General features: G+C 35.3%; 4 protein-coding genes across 8 annotated transcripts; 2 read left to right on the top strand and 2 right to left on the bottom strand.

Annotated features, from left to right (window-relative positions):
• Positions 1-44: 44 nt before the first annotated feature.
• lsm11 (LSM11, U7 small nuclear RNA associated) lies at positions 45-3,328 on the bottom strand. Its single transcript, XM_067457477.1, has 4 exons — positions 2,853-3,328; positions 2,574-2,713; positions 2,406-2,489; positions 45-1,310 (listed from the first exon to the last, which is right to left on the bottom strand). Exons 1-4 carry the CDS (start codon positions 3,304-3,306, stop codon positions 999-1,001), a joined length of 990 nt encoding a protein of 329 aa, XP_067313578.1. The 5' UTR covers positions 3,307-3,328; the 3' UTR covers positions 45-998.
• On the top strand, positions 2,713-12,637 carry zbtb3 (zinc finger and BTB domain containing 3). 2 transcript variants are annotated; one of them, XM_067457475.1, is made up of 3 exons: positions 2,713-2,731; positions 9,198-9,290; positions 9,430-12,637. In XM_067457475.1, the coding sequence occupies exon 3, from the start codon at positions 9,443-9,445 to the stop codon at positions 11,153-11,155; it is 1,713 nt and encodes a 570-aa protein (XP_067313576.1). In that variant the 5' UTR covers positions 2,713-2,731; positions 9,198-9,290; positions 9,430-9,442; the 3' UTR covers positions 11,156-12,637. The 2 variants fall into 2 exon arrangements, with proteins under 2 accessions (XP_067313576.1, XP_067313574.1); XM_067457473.1 differs by lacking the exon at positions 2,713-2,731 and adding an exon at positions 8,772-8,857 and having other exon boundaries at positions 8,966-9,290.
• A 592-nt stretch (positions 12,638-13,229) lies between these two features.
• Positions 13,230-14,865, bottom strand: rnaseh2c (ribonuclease H2, subunit C). 4 transcript variants are annotated; one of them, XM_067457478.1, is made up of 5 exons: positions 14,729-14,865; positions 13,983-14,136; positions 13,788-13,900; positions 13,560-13,679; positions 13,230-13,466 (listed from the first exon to the last, which is right to left on the bottom strand). In XM_067457478.1, the coding sequence occupies exons 2-5, from the start codon at positions 14,134-14,136 to the stop codon at positions 13,443-13,445; spliced, it is 411 nt and encodes a 136-aa protein (XP_067313579.1). In that variant the 5' UTR covers positions 14,729-14,865; the 3' UTR covers positions 13,230-13,442. The 4 variants fall into 4 exon arrangements, with proteins under 4 accessions (XP_067313579.1, XP_067313581.1, XP_067313580.1 ...); XM_067457480.1 differs by lacking the exon at positions 14,729-14,865 and adding an exon at positions 14,535-14,707; XM_067457479.1 differs by lacking the exon at positions 14,729-14,865 and adding an exon at positions 14,541-14,707.
• Positions 14,866-15,093: 228 nt separating this feature from the next.
• Positions 15,094-17,823, top strand: trmt12 (tRNA methyltransferase 12 homolog). Its single transcript, XM_067457476.1, has 7 exons — positions 15,094-15,294; positions 15,649-15,817; positions 15,900-16,098; positions 16,258-16,408; positions 16,504-16,613; positions 16,696-16,853; positions 17,050-17,823. Exons 1-7 carry the CDS (start codon positions 15,242-15,244, stop codon positions 17,425-17,427), a joined length of 1,218 nt encoding a protein of 405 aa, XP_067313577.1. The 5' UTR covers positions 15,094-15,241; the 3' UTR covers positions 17,428-17,823.
• Positions 17,824-18,309: the final 486 nt, after the last annotated feature.

Raw genomic sequence — 18,309 nt, 5'->3', positions numbered from 1 at the left:
AAATGTTAACTTTACATGCATTAATAGGATGAAAGTAGTACAGCCAAATGTCCCATTTCCACTGGATCCTTTGCCAGTGAACTTTTTAATTGGCGTGAAATTAATAAGTCACATTTAACTAATAAGGAATGAGCTTAATGTAGGAAACATTTCTACTATTCTATAGAAAGTAGCCTATCATCTAAATTTTTGAGGATGAATACAACTACATCGTTTTGACTAGCAGTTACACTTTAAACCATAAGTGTCTGTAACCTTGATTAGTTGTTTTAAGAAATATACGTCAAGTGTTATAAAGGATAACATGATATGAAGCATTTTATATATGTGACTAATCAATGAACTCTAAGATTTAAATAAAGTGAAGAGAAAGTGTTTTTATAATTCATGATGTGATAATGCAAGGCTAAAATATGCAGCAAGGGGAAAATAGCATTCAAACACGTCAAGACAAAAGCCTCGAGTGCCACATGCAATTTCCAACCTCAAAAAGCTCAATTAACCCATTTATACTGTTTTATGAAATCCATGGAGAAATCCAACCACAATTTTTTTTTACATTAAAACAGATAAACGTCTAATAGTCTTTCAGTTTGAAATGAAAATAAGAGTGTATTGACAGGCCATAGTTTTAGTGAGATTGATAGATTACTTTCATTTTAACAGGGTGATGAAGTGAATATCAGTAATGATTTGTTAAATATATTTTCAATTCCCCCTTGATCATTTATAAAATATATAACAAAAATAAGACGTAAAGATGTATCAGTATCTTACTTCCCCCTAGTGGTCATTCAAAGCAAAAACAAATATTGTGTGTGGAATATATGACCCTAGCTCCTTAGACCTTAAGAGTTTTGTTGTTTGTTTTTTACTCTACATTTAACATTCGTTTCACCTGTTGATATACATATCAATATGATACACACATTACAAAACCTTTCATGGAGACCAAAAATACTTTTTTTTTCTCCAAAACTAATATTTCATGACAGTATTTAGTCCTGTTGTATGTTTACAAGAAGAATGTTTTCTCCTCGTATAAAAAGCTGATTGACATGACGCGTGTGCACTCTTCCATACTTCCCTTTAGGGTTGCTTTCAGATTGTTGTGTCACTTTTGATGTACTCTTGTCACTTTCAGGGAGTTTGGATCTTTCCTGGGTGTGTTTGGGGTCGGTTCTCCTCCTGGTCTGCTCTTTGAGTTGAGATGAACTACTGAGTGGGTCTGACTTTAAGAGGTTATCTCCTCCTTTCCTCTCAACAGCACTAAGGGCCACAGTCTCTTGAACTTTCAGTTTTTCAAACAGCTGTAATAGAAAATTAAATTAGATTTACAAACAATATAATTAAATTGAAGTATATATATATATATATATATATATATATATATATATATATATATATATACTTCATATACAGTACTGTATATATACTGTACAAAAAAAAGTTTATTTTTTGTTTAAGCTGCAGTTCGTAAGTTTTGCCTCCGTCACCATCTCCGTTGGAAATCTGCAACTGCAGTTATTTGTGGAATTATCATCTTTACGTGGGTAATGCATTGACACGGCTCTTCAGCGCATATCAATCTAATGTTTTGAGGAGTGTGTGTGGCCTTCAGTCACTGCACCGGTGTGGATACTGTACTTCGGAATTACAGATTCTACATCTTTGAGTATGAACAAAATAAGAATTTCAACCGCAAATGTCATCTGAACAAGTAACATGTCTGCCACTTTTTTTCTGATCAACAGAAAAAAAGCATTACAATAAATTGCGCTACCAACAGTGATTAAATCGCTTAGCTCATTGTTAACACTAATCAAACTGTGCAAATTATTATTATTGTTATACTTTGTTCATCATTTGTTAATGATAACAACATCAGCAATGCGTTACTATGCATATTTAGTGTGTATTAGTATTACCATTAGATTTCAATTTCTGTACAGTCCAATCTTTTGCTTTTGGCTATAGTGAATCTAGTTGTCACTGTTGGTTGTCGTTTAGATTCGTTTCTGGATTACAATCCGCCATCAATTCAATTCAAATCAATTATACATTTAATTATTCCAGCTGCTGTGAGAAAAGGCTATAAAATGATTCACCACCTGCAGCATCCTCACATGCGAGCCGGGCTCCTCCTTTATGTATACAGACGTGACGTATTGATGAAAGACGTGCTCAAATTTCCTGCAGAAACCTACCAGTACCACTCATATTATAACACATAATTACAAGTTTACGGTTGTTAATAGTTTTGAACACTGACTGGTTATGTACTTGTCAGAAATAAATTTCAGATTTTAACCAATTTTTTAAAATTCTTTTTATCAAGATTTAAGATTCAAAGTTCATAGTGCATGAATTCATAGTATTCATATTAAAACATTTAAATGAATTACCCTTGTAACAGTAAGTGCTTTCTCGTGATAAAGAGCTTGTCCCAAAAGTGGCTCCCTGTACGTTTCATCCACATCTACCATCGCCTGAAACCAAAAGAATCAGAGGGATAAAAAAATAAAACATTTATTAGAAATTATAATAATAAGAAAAGATTGGTTAATACTTACCAGATTCCAGAACTTATCAAATGCCACCACAAAGCCAGAACACACTCCGCGGAGCCCTTTAAACGTCCGGATGTGAACTTTGACTCTGATCTTATCCTGGACGCACCTATTGAGCTCTCCCAATGGACTGCCTGTATGCACTGCAAGGACAGACAACAGTGAGTTACATAAACAGCACTTAGAAGAACTCACCCAACGTTAGCACTTTTGATTGTGATTGTGAATGCAGTCTAGTTTGTTAATTGTTTTATGAAATATATTGTAAATAGAGAAACATACGTGGCATTCGGGTAAGCACATTTTTGGCTACTTTTCGCTGTCGAGACGGTCGCTTGACACCGCTTCCCTCTCCTCCCTCCTCCTCAACTGGGTTATTCACCATGAGTCTCTTCAGCCTCTCTATTCTCTCCGGGTCTGCTTTACCTTTCTGTGCTTTTCGGAGTCTTTTCTCCACATTTTCGGGTTTCGCTCGGCCTCGACCGCCTTTCATAAAGCTCTCATATTCTGCTATGTTATTAAAGCACTTGATATTCGGGTAAGGTAATGGCACTTGTGGTGAATACAGAGCGAGTAAGGGGTCAAACTTATCCGAACTGATATCCAACTTAGTTTCGATATCATCTTCGCCGGTCTCTAGTTTTTGGCCGGAGGTGTCAGTATTGGTTTGCTGGTCAGATGTTTGGGAAGGAGCTGAACAGCGCTCACTTTCCACATTTCTCTCCCTCTCCTCCATTTTTGAATGAGCCGCAGACTGTGCCGAGAATCATGGGTAACTTATCAGTGTGTGAAGCCACCGACGAAAACCCTCGATGACGTAACTTGGTCAAATCAAATTTACTTGGACATTTCCCAGCAAACACAGCAACGTTGTAAAAACGTTTTTTTCATGTTGTGAAAAGGTCGCGATAACGTTTTTATCCGACGTATTTAATACGACAGATGTCGGGTTTTTTTCACGTTATAAATACGTTTTTTCACAACGTTGCAGAAACGTTCTTATAACGTCTTTATCACGTTGCCACGTCTCCTTGTAACGTTGCAGAAACGTCTTTATCACGTTACCGCGTCTACTTACAACGTTGCAGAAACATATTTATAACGTTTTTTTATCACCTTACCATATCCTCTCCTTCCAACATTGCAAAAATGTGTTTATAACGTTTTTGTCACCTACCACGTCCATCTCCTTCCAACGTTGTAGAAACGTACCACATTCAAACTGGTTCTTCACTTCACACATGCTGTGATCAAAATATTTTTTTGTTTTTACTGTTATCTTTAATATAAAAACAATATTATAACTACAGTAAGAAAAATATATTGTGGTCTTTTTAGATCTCTGTATAATTTGTCAAGGCTAATCACACGTTATAATATTTCTGTCAATCTTAATATTCAGCTTATTAATAACGCTTTTTACATTTCACCTTACCTGTAGGCCTTACCTCTGTTTGTTTCCCATTTTATTAAACTACATAAACATATGTAGTACTAATAATTTATACTACACACAACATTTGTCAGTCATTGTATTTATTCACACAATATAAAAAGCAATATGATAGAGGTAAGTTCACAAAAAAAGAAAAATCTGTCATTTACTCATCCTTGCATTATTCCAATCTAAATCTGTATGACTTTCCTTTGTTAAACACAAAGGGAGGTGTTAATGTTAACCTTAAGTCAGGAGATATTAAGCATAATGTTCCTTATACACTATTCACTTTTTTGAACAAAAGAAAGTGAATGGTGAATAAGAAACATTAACTCGAATGTCTAACAAAGTCATACAAGTTTGGAACAACAACAGAAAAGTTACATGATAACAGCTTTTTCATTTTTAGTAGAGATAATGTAAATTGAAATCCTTGAGGTAATTGTAGAAGACTACAATTAAAGCTCTCATTAATAATAGTAAAAAATTCTAAACAAATAAATAAAAATACCGGTATGCCAATAAAACAAAATGGTACAAATAAAGTACAGCACATGCAAATCATGCAATGACTGGGAATTTAAATAAGAACATGAACAAAAAAATGTAGAGAAAAATCCATAAAAATTCAGTGCACAGATGTTATAACAAAAGAGATTAATCTATAAAATGTAAATTCTCATTTTAACTAATTACAGATTATGTTATTGCATATGTTATTTTACTGCAATCTATTTTTTCTATTGTACCTGGTGTACATTAAACAAGCTAAAAACCCCAGGAACAAAACCCAGAAGTTTTTATAAGCTGTTGACCCCAAAAAAACAACGAGTGTTTAAAGACTAAAGTGGATACAGGCACTTGAGACAGAGCGCGTCATGCTATATTACACTGAGAACTACACACACTGGAGGGGAAAGTAATCAGCGACAGGAAATATAATATATAATATATAAAACTGACATTTGGATATTTAACAAAAGGTTTACTGCACACGTAGGCATATGGAGTGTCAGGATCCCAAAATTGACCCATTCTTCTTGCTGAAGCTTCACGTCTTATTGCCTGTATCCACTTTTGTCCTTAAACGCTTGTTTTTTGGGGTCGACAGCTTATAAAAACTTAGTTATGTGTTTTTTACCTTGTGTGCTGCACACCTCGTCACATATGAGCTTTTAGACATTGCCATTTTTGTTATAAGTAAAAAAAGACAAGGTGACCGCTTCACGCAACACAAAATCAATGGAGAGCGTTGGAATGTTTCCTCCCCGGTGTGGGCGTGGCCTAAATACACTCTGTCTCTATTATTGTTCAATAAATAATATTTTATAATATTGGCATACCTGATTTTGAGAAACAGTCAAGTGTTTTAGTCTGTTTCACATTGGTACACTAAATAGATGTATTATAGCAAACAAAGTTTAGTCATGTGTTCCTGAGTAATATCTGCATGCACCTAATTCTGCAGAGAACATATAATACACCATTAGACAGCAATCCATATGAGACAGAAGTCTGGTCTGGAAGGTGGATCTGGAACCGACTTTTGTCCTGGTTTTCACAACATCTCTTGTTTATCCGTCTTCACAAACTGCCCTGAAATACAATTCAAACATCAACAAGGATTGTTATAAATATAATGTGAGGTTCATACATTCACAATGCTCATCTGGCCTCGGTGGTGAAGTGTGCAGAAAATTCTGCCGGACTGAAGGACTTTAGTCTTACCCTTCTTATACTAATGGTAACAAATTTATAACACAACAATAATTCACTCTCAAAACTACCTCTCTTTAATACTGCAAATACCATGTAGAGCCAAACATGGATGAAATCACAGAATCCAGTCACAAATGGAATTTACTGTATTAAGCAGAACGTTACAGAATTTGGAAATATTCTTTATGTATAAATCAAAATAAGGGCTCTACAATGAATCAGATATTGATACAGACTAGTGTCTGAATATTAAAGTTCAAAAAGACTGGAACTGAAATCTGAAGTCTTTGTTCTGCCATGTCTATAGTATGTAAATAACTACTACTACTTAAACCGAAGCACGCCAGACACTCGTGATGATTTCAGTATCTACTGTCTCCCTATACGCACACATGAACTGCATCTGCAAAGTTGATCTCAGAGTTAATTAATGAACATTTAACCATTTAATTTGCTAGAATGATCAACATATACACACAGGAATGTATGTATGGTTGTATGTATGTATGTATGTTTTACTTACAAGTCAGATGGTTCATAGTGCTGGACATCCATCACAATCTAGGAACATAAACAATTTGTCACAGAGCCAACAATAAGTGGTAAACTATACAATGTCACTCGGGTAGGTTTATTAGAAATAAATAAACTAGTGCATAGGTGAAAATGCAGCAAAAAAAAAAAAAAAGATTAATATACAGGATATATACAATATATAATATCGTAAGATACCAGAATTTACGTTTAGGTTTTACAGATGCATGGTTATATACGTGGTCAATACTTGTTTACTATGAAAGATCAAACATGTTTGAAATAGCGCATGTGAGTGACGTCACCGAGTCACGTAAAGTGCAAACTGTTTGGTTAAATACTTAAATTAACGTTCCTTTCATTCAACCATTGACAAATAGCCAGCAAAACATTAACAAAACCTCTTATCTACACATAATATGGAATTAAAAGCCCAACTTTCATAAATAAGAGCTCAGGGCTATAGTTAGCATAATGTTACCTCTCAATTAGCCTAACGGTTAAGACGCTAACGGACTTTTTCCGAAGACACTAAACCATTTCTTTACAGTAAATATTCAACAGAAGCGTGTTAGAAAGTGTCAAGAACAGTTGTATGTATTATATGTGTAATATTAGGGACTAAACTTACCTGAAATTAGTGAAAACAACAGTGACAGACGGAGCTTGCTGCTTGTTGTCAGACGAGCTGCCCCGTTTCCATGGTAATTCCATCCGCTCCAGTTTGTTTAAAAGCGACTCGAATGTTCAACACGCACGCACGTTAAACACGTCATGTGTAATTTGTGCAGTGTTGCGTTTACATGAATACATATTTTTATACTGAAGTATAATATCCCGATAGTTAAGTAGGCCACCGTAAGTGGAAACTGCAGCCTATGCCTACGTAAAACTTTAAATGGAATGAGAATGAAAGCTTGTATAATATAATATAATATAATATAATATAATATAATATAATATAATATAATATAATATAATATAATATAATACTCTAATATAGCTATTCTATCAGTTAAATGAGCACCTTAAAGTATATTCACAACATTGATATAGAATGCTCAGCTCTGCATCAGCCTCATCTGTTACTCGATCAGTCACTGAATCGTTGATGTTAAAATGTTACTGTCACGTTCTGTTTATATTCTGTGTATATTTTTCACAAACAGAACGTAGCCTACCGTTGGAGGTTTGGCATATGGTTGTATTTTGGTACTACCATGACGTTTTTAAAACGTTTTATTCCAACGTTCTGATCACGTTATTTTAACACCTGGATAAAGCGTCTACCAAAGGTTGTAGTTTGGTCTAGTTTAGTTTTCGTAGTAGACAAACGTGATATTTACGTTTTTTTGACTACTTAAAGAAAACGTCCCAGGTTGGTATTTTCACAACGTTTTTAAAACGTTATTTTTCCAACGTGCAGATAACGTTATTTTAACACCTGAATAAAACGTCTCCCAAAAGTTGTAGTTTGGTCTAGTTTTGTTTTCGTAGTAAACAAACGTGATATTTACGTTTTTTTGACTACTTAAAGAAAACGTCCCAGGTTGGTATTTCACAACGTTTTTAAAACGTTTTATTTTGGTTACATTATTTTTCTATTTTAAAAAACGTTTTTAAAACGTCTTTAAAACGTTGTACTACAACATTACCTAATTGCAACCAGAATACAACGTTGTGGAACGTTGTAAAAACGTTTTGTGTTTGCTGGGTTACTAGTTTTTTTGTTTTTATTGATTTGTTGATTTATTTATTTATTTATTTATTTATTTATTTATTTATTTATAAATAACTAGTTTTTTGTATTTATTTATTTATATTTATTTATTTTATAAATATTTATTTTATGTTACTATTTGTTACTTAATTGTGTATTGTTTTGAAAATCAATAATAATAATAACAATAATGATGATGATAATAATAATAATAATAATAATAACAATAAACATGCCGTACGTTTACTTTAACATTAATTTGTTTGATTTTTATTGTCGAAACTAAAAACATTAAATCAGTTTGTTAATAAAATAAACGTTAGCTAAAATAAAATAAAAAATCAACTTGTTTTATTTCAGCTAACGTAGTTACCAGGCAGCATTTCTCATTTTCATTTATTTCTATATTAAATAATTAAAATGGAAATAACATTAATTAAACAATAATAAAAGGACAAAGACACAACAAAATTATTAAAACTTGAAGTGAAATTAAAATAAAAAAGAATTAAAATATTAATAAAAACTAAGACTGATTTGTACGTGATCATGTGATTTATTTTTTATAAAGGAGGAATACTCTAATTTGTATACTTTGAGCTCCCACAACGAATGGTGAAATCTTATTAATAGTAATAGAAGAAGAAGAAGAAGAAGAAGAAGAAGAAGAAGAAGAAGAAGAAGAAGAGGAGGAGGAGGAGGAAGAAGATCGCGTTAAACAATAACATCACGTTACTATGCTTTCTTTTACAAGATAAAGTTTTTTTGTTTGTTTTTTGTTTTTTTTGCGCTGCAGTCACAGAACAAACGCCGCTTCCTGTTTCGCCTTCTTCTTCCCCGTCGGTAGGAGGCAGAACACACTTTTACATACAAACGGTATATGTCACACGTAGAAATGTGTGTTTGTGATGTATTGTCCTAAAGGAAAACGTTCCCGTATCGCGTTTACGTTTTAAAAATTCACACATTACTCTTCTTTTACAGCGAATCAATAAACCACTGGTTGTCCTCTTGGCTAGAAGATATTTTAAGGATTTTTGGCACGCTTTCGATGTTATTTTACGGTGCTCCGGAGAAGGTTTGCTGTACTAACCCATCATAAAAAGATGACGTGTGAATCAACGAAGATTATGAATTAGTTTGTAACCCACTCCTTTAGAATTTAAGTATATACATTTATTGGATTCGGTTAGTGAACAACTGTTGATGTCAACAGAATGTCAGTGGCCCAATAAAGCAAACATGTTGGCGCGTCAAAGGAGCAGATCTTAAAGTGGACGTGGAGACTTTGTCGGCTCTGGACATTTCCGTAAGAAAGATTTAATCTTAACAAGGATGTAGATGTTAATAATGTGAATTTTATAATATTATTATGAATATACACTGCATAAACTGCTTATTAAAAATATAACACATTTTCTAGAGAATAACATTAATGTTTTTACTAGGTTGTCAGTAGAAATGGAGTTCCCAGGACATGGTCAGCAGCTCTTGGCCAGCTTGCGCTCTCAGCGTCTGCAAGGTTTCCTATGTGACTGCACCGTACAGGTCGGCCCAACTCGTTTCAGAGCCCATCGTGCCGTTTTGGCCTCTTTCTCCCCTTTCTTCCATATGTTTTACTCAGATCAGTCAATGGGAAATACCAGCACAGTCAACGGAGGGCCACAGAGAGACACAGTCACTATTAATGGAGATATCGTGACCCCTCAAGCCTTTGGACTCCTTCTTGATTTCATGTACGAAGGTGTGCTGCAATTAGTAACCCACCCCCCTCCCGAGGATGTGCTCGCCGCAGCCAGCTTCTTACATATGAATGATGTAGTGCGAGTTTGTAAGAGAAGACTCCAGGGTCGAGGATTGGCTGAGGCGGATAGCACAAGAGTAGAAGTTGGAGCAAATGAGTCTGCTAAAATGGGAGGGCTTGACAGCTCGCCTAGAGAAGACGAACCTGTTGCAGAAACAGGAAGAGATGGAGGACTAGCACATTGTCATCAGTCAAGCCAACAAATGTCACTTTATATTGATGCCAAGACTGAAACACAATCAGGGATGGCTAACCTCCTCACACACAGCGTAGAGAGTTCAGATATGGCGGACACTACCCAACCAGGAATGGATTCGCAACCAGCCGTTAGTAATTCTTGTTCAGGACCATCCACATATCGTTCATCACCAAGACCTGACAAAACAAGAATATCGGCACGGTCTTCTAGCCTTGAGTCAGCACTTTCAAGTCCATGTAGTACAACAGAACTAATTCAGACAGAGACGCAACCTGTTGTAGCCACTGCTGTGGCTCTGAGCAGTGTGGACAACACCAGCACTGTCCAAGAACATGAATCTAGTGTTTTCATGCAGACTCAAACACTAAAACCCCAAGTTCAGAATAAAACTACTGAAAATCCAGGGTCATCCCAGCACATTCAGAGCCAAAATGAAAGGAGACATAAGAACACTTCGTCCAGTGTAAGTAGCATGCGAAATAAGCTTAAACTTTCACGAAACTTTAGGGAAGGAAGTCTTTCACAAACTTCAGGGGAGGAAAATGAAGAGAGTTTTGAAGTGAAAGTAGAGGCCATTGTGATTTCTGATGAAGAGTCTGATGACATAGACGAGACGGTGGTCATGGATAATGGCCCAAGGATGAATGAAGACTTAGATGATGGGGACGATTATGACGACAGCAACCATGATGTTGAGGAGCTCACTGATACTCAGTTTATATCGGCACACCCATTAATTCATCTGCCTCATCAAGAACCCCTTTCTTTCCCTCCTTCACCGCAAGGTCCGAATCCTTCTTCAGCCGAAACTGCCGGCTTGCCATCGTCCCTTTTTCCTGCCAGTTCCCATCCAGAGCAACAGGCCATGTACCTCGAGGATTTTCAGGATTCCCTTGGGAGTTACATGGAGGATGTGCCTACTTGTAACACTTGCGGAAAGACCTTTTCCTGTGCTTACACCTTAAGGAGACACGCCATTGTACATACCAGGGAACGGCCCTATGAGTGCAGTTACTGTTACCGTAGTTACACACAGTCTGGAGACTTGTACAGGCACATCAGAAAGGCACATGATCAAGGCCTGCCAGTTAAACGCAGCAGAGTTGAGTCGGACCCTCCACCATCACCGCCCCCTCATCATCATCCTCCTCCCCCTCCTCCTCAGACGTAGCCATTCATTGTGGCCCAATCTTCTTAACAGGTCATTTAGAAAAGTTCACAAAATCATACATTTCCACATCTATACATTTGTGGCTTATCCCTTAAAACAGCAAAAGCTGTGGAAGAGGATCTACTTGACTGCTTCCATGCAATATCCTAGCAGAACAGTGACAAAATAACAAAAACAAGATTTTTGGTGTTAAATCACTAGGTATACATGTTCTCAACATTTTTATGTCGCACAACCTGGTTTTACTATTCATTGGTAAATTGTTTTTATAAAAAGAAAAGTAAATTTGACTTGGCCAAGTGTGTTCCAGCACACACAGGCCTAGTACATTGAAACGTTTTAGTAGTTAATTGCCATTCATGGTGGTGGATTGCATTTTAAAATGTTATGTTTTTGTTTCTTACAGTGTACTGTAGCTGGTACAAGAAATGAGCTTTAAAGTGCCCCTATTATGCTTTTTAGAATATTACCTTTCAATTCCATTCTCACTTCCTTTTACATAGTACCAATGTTGTTTACTGTTGTTTTTGTTTGTTTTATTTCATTTTTTGCTTTATTCACTTATGAGACTGGTTTCACAGATAGGGCTTCATTAAGCCACGATTAACCCAATTAGGACGTTTAAATAGATTTTATAAACATGCCTTAGAAAAACACATTACTGGTGTGCATCATGAGACAAAACAATGGTGCTGACATAAGATGTTGTCAATGCAAGTTGCTTTTAGTTAAAACAGCTCAAACATGCATTTTAGTCTGGGACTAGTTTTAAGGCTTGTCTGTGAAACCAGCAATCATGTAAAACCCTTTGGAGTGACTGTAGCCTCAATATATATTACCTACATAACACTGTAACATGTTTTGTATAATGGCCGCCTAGGGACTTTGCACTGAAACACTAGTTGTAGCTGAGGCCTGGAAGAGTTTGCTCTGTGTTGTCGATCAGAGCTGCAAAAAACAACCTTGACTCACGCTGGAAATTATACAGAAAACCCAACGCCATTGTTCGTAACACTGTATCGAGTGCTGATTATAGCCTCTGGAGCTGAATTTCAGATATGGTAATATGCATTTCATTTTGGATACGCACTGTAAGCGGTAGACCAATCACAACAGACTGGGTTGTCTGACCAATCAGAAAAGAGTATGCTTGCGGAAAGGAGGGATTTAGAGACTGAATCTTCGATCAAAACCATTTCAGACTGTTTGAGAATTAAGTGATGTGCAATGTGCATTATGAGAAAATGAAAGTGTTGTTTGACCTTAGATACATGTGAACTTGTTTAAGGTCAACTCCAAAACTAAATTAAGAACCTTTAAAATAGCATAATGGGGGCACTTGAAGATCCATTAGGGCAGATGAATGACTATACCAGTACAAGGAAGAGTTTTGCTGTGTGTTCTGTGCTTTTTTTGTGTGTGAGAATGAAAGATGGTGAAACATATTAACAGGTACTATAAATTAAAACTAGCTTTCAGTGCTGTTGGGATTGGTCTTTTTATTTGTTGTTTAATACATTAACATTCAACATTTTGGGGGCAGTAAACATTTTATTAATGAAGGGCATATTAAATTGCTCAAATGTAACAGTAAAGACATTACATAATGTAAAAAAAGAGTTCTGTTTGAAATAATTTCTTTCCCTTTGAACTTGCTGTTCATGTGAAAAAATATGTTTTCCATAAAAATAGTAAGCAGCACCAGCACAACTATTTTCAACATTGATAGTTGTTAAGCACCAAATCAGCATATTAGAATGATTTCTGAAGGACCATGTGACACTGAAGACTAAAATAATGACAATTCAAATCAGCTTTTCCATCACAGGAATAAATAATATTTTAAAATAGATTAAAATAGAAACCAGTTATATTAAATTGTAACGATATTACTATATTTAACAGTTTTACTGTTTTTTTAATCAAATAAAGCAGTCTTTGTTGAGCATAAGAGACTTCCGTCAGAAACGTAAAAAAAAAAATATCTTACCACCCCAAATTTTTATACGGTAGTGTATATCAGATCAAAAAGTTTGATAAATAATGGTCAAAATAAAAGCTTGCACAAGGGGAAAACAATAAAACAAGACTTTAATAGTTAATCATATTAAATTGTGACATTCATACTTCAATAACAGTTTGGTAAAAAAATAGTGGTCAGTCAATACTACAGCCCAGCAAGTTATTTGTTTTGACTTCCAGTTCCAGCAAAAAAAATTCACATTGGTACAACTGTAACAATGTACTTAAGAAAAAGCAGGTATCCATGATAAAACAATGTCCACTATCAGTCGTCTACTGGTCTGTGCATCTGCAGAAAGAGGTATCGATTTAGAAGTTAATACTTTAGAGATTAATTCAGTCATTCAATTATGTAAATAAATGGTTATCAAAAGTTACTCACCGCCTCTGCGAGCTGAGGCCACGCCATAGCCACCACAACTCCATCATCAGATGTGGGAGGTGTCTCCAAGTTCCAGTATGTGAATTCATGGAACACTGATGAAACTTTAACTATTCTGTCCTAAAAACAAATGGCAAACAAATTCTGTTAATAATCTATTATTCAGAAATACATATCTGTAAATAACCAAATATACATATTATCCAAAGAAAAACGCAGGTCACGCACTTCTTGATCGGACGCAGGCTTTTGGACCTCTTTCAGCACCAGTCCTGTGTATCCTTGTGGACAATGCAATTCCTGACCCTTCAGTCCTCGACCTCTGAATGACACTGTCTTTTCTGAAAAACACATTGTTATTTTTATTGGGTGGAGAGCTTTAACCTGTTTAATTCTTGAGCCATGCACTAGTATTTGACTTACCATGTTTGCGTTCCTTAACAGTGGGATTAAAGAACTTGAAGACTTCGGCATGTCCATCATGCTCTATTTCACATGGTAACAGGTGGATCTGTGGTTTGTCAGCTTGCTTGAGTGAATCCAGCTGGACAGATGTCACACAACTGTTCGCTGACATCTAGTAAAAGAAAGTGTGTTAAGCAAAGGTGACAATTACCAGGATTGAACGGTCTTAAAAGAAAAGATATGAGACCTGGGATGCGTTCCTTAAAGCATTGTAACGTTAAGCCTAGTGGCTTTGTACATTTAAGAACACAATAAAAACACACTAGCAAAACCATAATACATGTAGTTTGTAACTAAAAGGTTCTCAGACGCGTTTTACATATGAGTTAATGTGTTAACTAAAAAAAATGTTGGCCAAAGCAATGTTTTGGTATTGTACGTTTACCTAACATTTTACACTCGGAATCCCGTTTCTACCGTTTTGTATTTCATACTTTGTTGAAAAGCCGGTTAAAAGCTATTCAACGACAAGCTAAGTTCCATTGTAAAAACTTTCCTTTAACGTTATACCTTTACGTTAACGTTACATTCCTCTATAACTGCCAGGGAAGAATGATTAACGTTAACTTAAAATATTGCTAATTTATACCGTTTTATTATTATTAAAAGCAGTTTATATCAATGTTATCAGAACTGATCCTCTGTAAACGTAGAAAAAGGATATATAATTTTCTAATCTAGAACTTCTAATGGAGTTATCTTACCTTGGTCGTTTTCAACACTGTTTATAAAGTGTCACGTGGGGAAGCTGCGTTTACTGTGATTGGATGCGTTGTATTTCTTCGTCAGCATGCGGATGTTTTTCGCGGTAAACTGCAACGGATTCTGCCATCTACCGTTTCGCTTGTGTAGTCGGAGTATTTTTTTACGGTCTATGAGTCGGATGATGACTTGAAAAAAACAGTACTTTCATAACTTTTACAATTATAACGCCTATAAAACAATCAGAGCGTAACAGATACACAACAAAGCGAATAATACCCTCTGTTAAATCACATTACATGCACTATTTCCAAGCGCTCTATAGGTGCAGCACTCATAATGTTCCTACTAGGAACTCAACCGACTAGGAACGACATTTCTTGAAAGCGAACTTGTCTCCTCGATTTCCACTATTCGTGTTAAGTTAAAATACGGGTTTGATGGACCCACATATTAGTTTGGTAGATAATTAGTTAGGTAGTATATTTTGATTGTTTTAACGCATCCTGTAGAAAATGGTTACAGTTCCGTGTTTAAAAGTGCCGCAGCGTCATGCACAACTGTACAGGTAGGCTGCGAACAAGTCGCTCTCTGTAGCATATTTGATTTTCCTTAACTAATTTATGCACCAATCTGTTGGTGTTAGGTTCTTGGTTTTCCAACATTTAAACCTTTCAATATTCCTTTTACATTTGCAATAATACGTAGGATATACCATACACCAAATTGCCCAGATATTCTGCTTCATTGAATATTCATGGGTTATACTGTAATTATCAAAATGAAGTGTTTATTTATGCTAATATTGAAATAATTCAATGAAACTCAAGTGGCATTTTCAACAAACTAGTTAACTTTTTTCTAGTTTTAGAAATTCTGCCAAATATGTTAATCTTACTGTGTATTAACATAAATGTTTCAGAAAATACCTACTGTCACAAGGTGTTCTGGACCGCAAGTACTGCACACAAAAACACTCAGATGGGACTGTAACGCTTCCAATCGTAGCGTCTGTTCTGGCACAGCTTGATCTGGTGGCACTAAAGGAACATGTTGCACAGGACAGCTTTTGTGAAATTGTTGATATCCAGGTATGTAAGCACTGACAGTTATTAAAGAGATGTTTCAACCCAAGTCACTGAATGTCAGTATACTGCATACCTGCTTTTTTAGGCTCCTCCATTATCAAAGAAGGAGAAAGGGAAATCTTTTCATAAAAAGCTTGCAGAGACTGCACAGTCCTGGCTGGTTTCTAAAGGGAAAATATGGAGTGACGATCTGGAAGGAGATATTCCTAGCCGATGGCAATGCCACGGAGATCTTGTCCTGTTTAGTGAAGGCTGCTTCTCTAATGCAATATGGAAAGAAATTGGTGGGTGATAATGAATCCTATTTTGTATATAAAATAATTATATTGTATATCCTCTATTAATATTTAATTTATCCCAGAGTAATATTTTATATTAATTAAGTACAATCTCTGATTACGAGCAACATTTTCAAATACGTGTTCACTTTTTATTTGTTTTAGGATCTGAATTCTGGACTGCTGTTGCCCTGACGCTGGGAGTCAAACGTTTAGCACAAATTAAAAGCATTTCCCGGGATGGTTACCGCACACCAATAGTAAAAATGCTTTTAGGAGACAGCAGCTATGTGACACACATCGATAATCACATTAGGTAATCCATAAATTGCCATGTTATTTGAAGAAACAAATCTCAATTTATTTTATTGAGTAATATTTAATATTAAATGAATCTGTCTGAAATTTCAGGTATGAGTTTGATGTCACCAAGTGCATGTTCTCCTCTGGGAATATCACAGAGAAGCTCAGAATAGCCTCCTTTGACTGCATTGGAGAGACTGTGGTTGACTTATATGCAGGTAAAAGCATTGCTGTGTTTTCCATTTCAGAATTGTTTTTTTTCTCCCAAGATGTATGACCATATTTTACTCTACTGTCAAGGGATTGGATACTTCACTCTTCCATATCTGGTACATGCTAAGGCTGCTTATGTGCATGCCTGTGAATGGAACCCAGATGCAGTGAAGGCTCTTCAAAGAAACCTACAAATCAATGGTGTGTCAGACCGCTGCACTATCCACGAAGGAGACAACAGACAGGTGAGCATAACATCTTGTAGACAGAGATACAAAAGTGCTGATGTCATTACCTTAATTTCACCTACTAATATTTTATAATAGTTTTGATACGAGAATCAGTTCAGTTTGGGTAATATACAGTATATATACCTTTTCTTTTTTGTTCCACATACAGTATGGTCAGTTGAACAAATAATAATTTGCACATTCTGTTTAGCTTCCTTTAAGTGATCTTGCAGATCGAGTGAATTTGGGCCTCATACCAAGTTCAGAGGAGGGTTGGCCAGTGGCATGTCGTCTGCTAAAAAGAGCCACTGGGGGAGTACTGCATATTCACCACAATGTCACAACACCTTTGTACCATAAATCACATGAACATTCATCTGCTATAGATGTTGATAAAGGCTCTTCGATCCAGAGAGATATGCAAGTATGGACTGCCTGGGCTTCAGACGCAGCCAGACGGATCTGTACACTCTTGTTAGACATTACTGGAAGTGAATGGAAGACAAATATCAAGCACATAGAGCATGTCAAAACATACGCGCCACATATCAGTCATGTAGTTCTGGACTTAGAGTGTAAACCTCTCTGACACATCCACTCATGTATATAAAGTTGTTTCTGTTAAGAGCTTCTGTCTATAATTAAATCTAGTCAATTTAAGCTTCTGATGTTGATTTTTGTTTTTGAAATGCAAAATGTTTTGTAATAATAAAAAACAAACAAAAAACAGATTCATAATGGATCGTCTAAGAGCGATATCAGTTATTATTTTACAATAGCCTTCAATATTTATCTTATTTATATGAAATTTCCCAGATATTAATAAATTATTGTATAATATACACTGCCATTTCAAAGGTTAGATTAAAAAAAAAATGTAAAACAATAAGTCTTCTATGCTCACCAATACTGCACTGATTTTATATTTTAATATATTTTAAAATGTAATTTATTTGTGTGATGCAAAGCTGAATTTTCAGCAGCTATTACTCCACTCACGTGATCCTTTGGAAATAATTTCTTATTAAGTAACATATATTATTATTATCAATGTAGAAAACGGTTGTGCTGTTTATTTTGTTCTGGAAACCACATACATTTTCTTCAGGATTCTTTGATGAATGTAAAGTTCAAAGGAACAGTACATTACATAGAAATGTTTTGTAACAGTAAAAGTCTTTACTGTAACTTTTGTTCGTTTTGATGCATCCTCGTAGATTAAAATTATTTTAAAAAATCGTACTGTCTGCAAACTTTTTGACGGCAGTGTTTGCTTTTTCTTTTTCTATCCCAAATGTCATTAAAATAATTACATTACTTCCACATAAAACCAAACTAAACTCACAGAACTGAATCTTTAAAATGTTAATTATTTTAACAAAATAAGAGGGCTCAAACAAATTACATGTTATTTTTTTATTTAGCTATGTCCTAAATAAGATATTTTACATAAAATATGTTTACATATGAA

The sequence above is a fragment of the Pseudorasbora parva genome, chromosome 11 (assembly GCF_024679245.1).
Source record: "Pseudorasbora parva isolate DD20220531a chromosome 11, ASM2467924v1, whole genome shotgun sequence".
Taxonomy (NCBI): Eukaryota; Metazoa; Chordata; class Actinopteri; order Cypriniformes; family Gobionidae; genus Pseudorasbora; species Pseudorasbora parva.
The sequence above is the reverse complement of the archived record's forward strand: the minus strand, read 5'-3'. Positions and strand labels throughout refer to the sequence as shown.

What these genes read in the sequence shown, in the direction of transcription:
- lsm11 (XM_067457477.1), bottom strand. Translation starts at nt 3,306, where the DNA reads ATGGAGGAGAGGGAGAGAAATGTGGAAAGTGAGCGCTGTTCAGCTCCT. An exon ending in TGTGCTTACCCGAATGCCAC is followed by an intron (nt 2,714 to 2,852) that starts GTATGTTTCTCT and finishes CTGTCCTTGCAG; the next exon opens with TGCATACAGGCAGTCCATTG. An exon ending in AAGCACTTACTGTTACAAGG is followed by an intron (nt 1,311 to 2,405) that starts GTAATTCATTTA and finishes TTTCTATTACAG; the next exon opens with CTGTTTGAAAAACTGAAAGT.
- zbtb3 (XM_067457475.1), top strand. Translation starts at nt 9,443, where the DNA reads ATGGAGTTCCCAGGACATGGTCAGCAGCTCTTGGCCAGCTTGCGCTCT.
- rnaseh2c (XM_067457478.1), bottom strand. Translation starts at nt 14,136, where the DNA reads ATGTCAGCGAACAGTTGTGTGACATCTGTCCAGCTGGATTCACTCAAG. An exon ending in AGCCTGCGTCCGATCAAGAA is followed by an intron (nt 13,680 to 13,787) that starts GTGCGTGACCTG and finishes ATTTGTTTTTAG; the next exon opens with GACAGAATAGTTAAAGTTTC. An exon ending in GGCCTCAGCTCGCAGAGGCG is followed by an intron (nt 13,467 to 13,559) that starts GTGAGTAACTTT and finishes CTCTTTCTGCAG; the next exon opens with ATGCACAGACCAGTAGACGA.
- trmt12 (XM_067457476.1), top strand. Translation starts at nt 15,242, where the DNA reads ATGGTTACAGTTCCGTGTTTAAAAGTGCCGCAGCGTCATGCACAACTG. An exon ending in CACATCGATAATCACATTAG is followed by an intron (nt 16,409 to 16,503) that starts GTAATCCATAAA and finishes CTGAAATTTCAG; the next exon opens with GTATGAGTTTGATGTCACCA. An exon ending in ACGAAGGAGACAACAGACAG is followed by an intron (nt 16,854 to 17,049) that starts GTGAGCATAACA and finishes CATTCTGTTTAG; the next exon opens with CTTCCTTTAAGTGATCTTGC.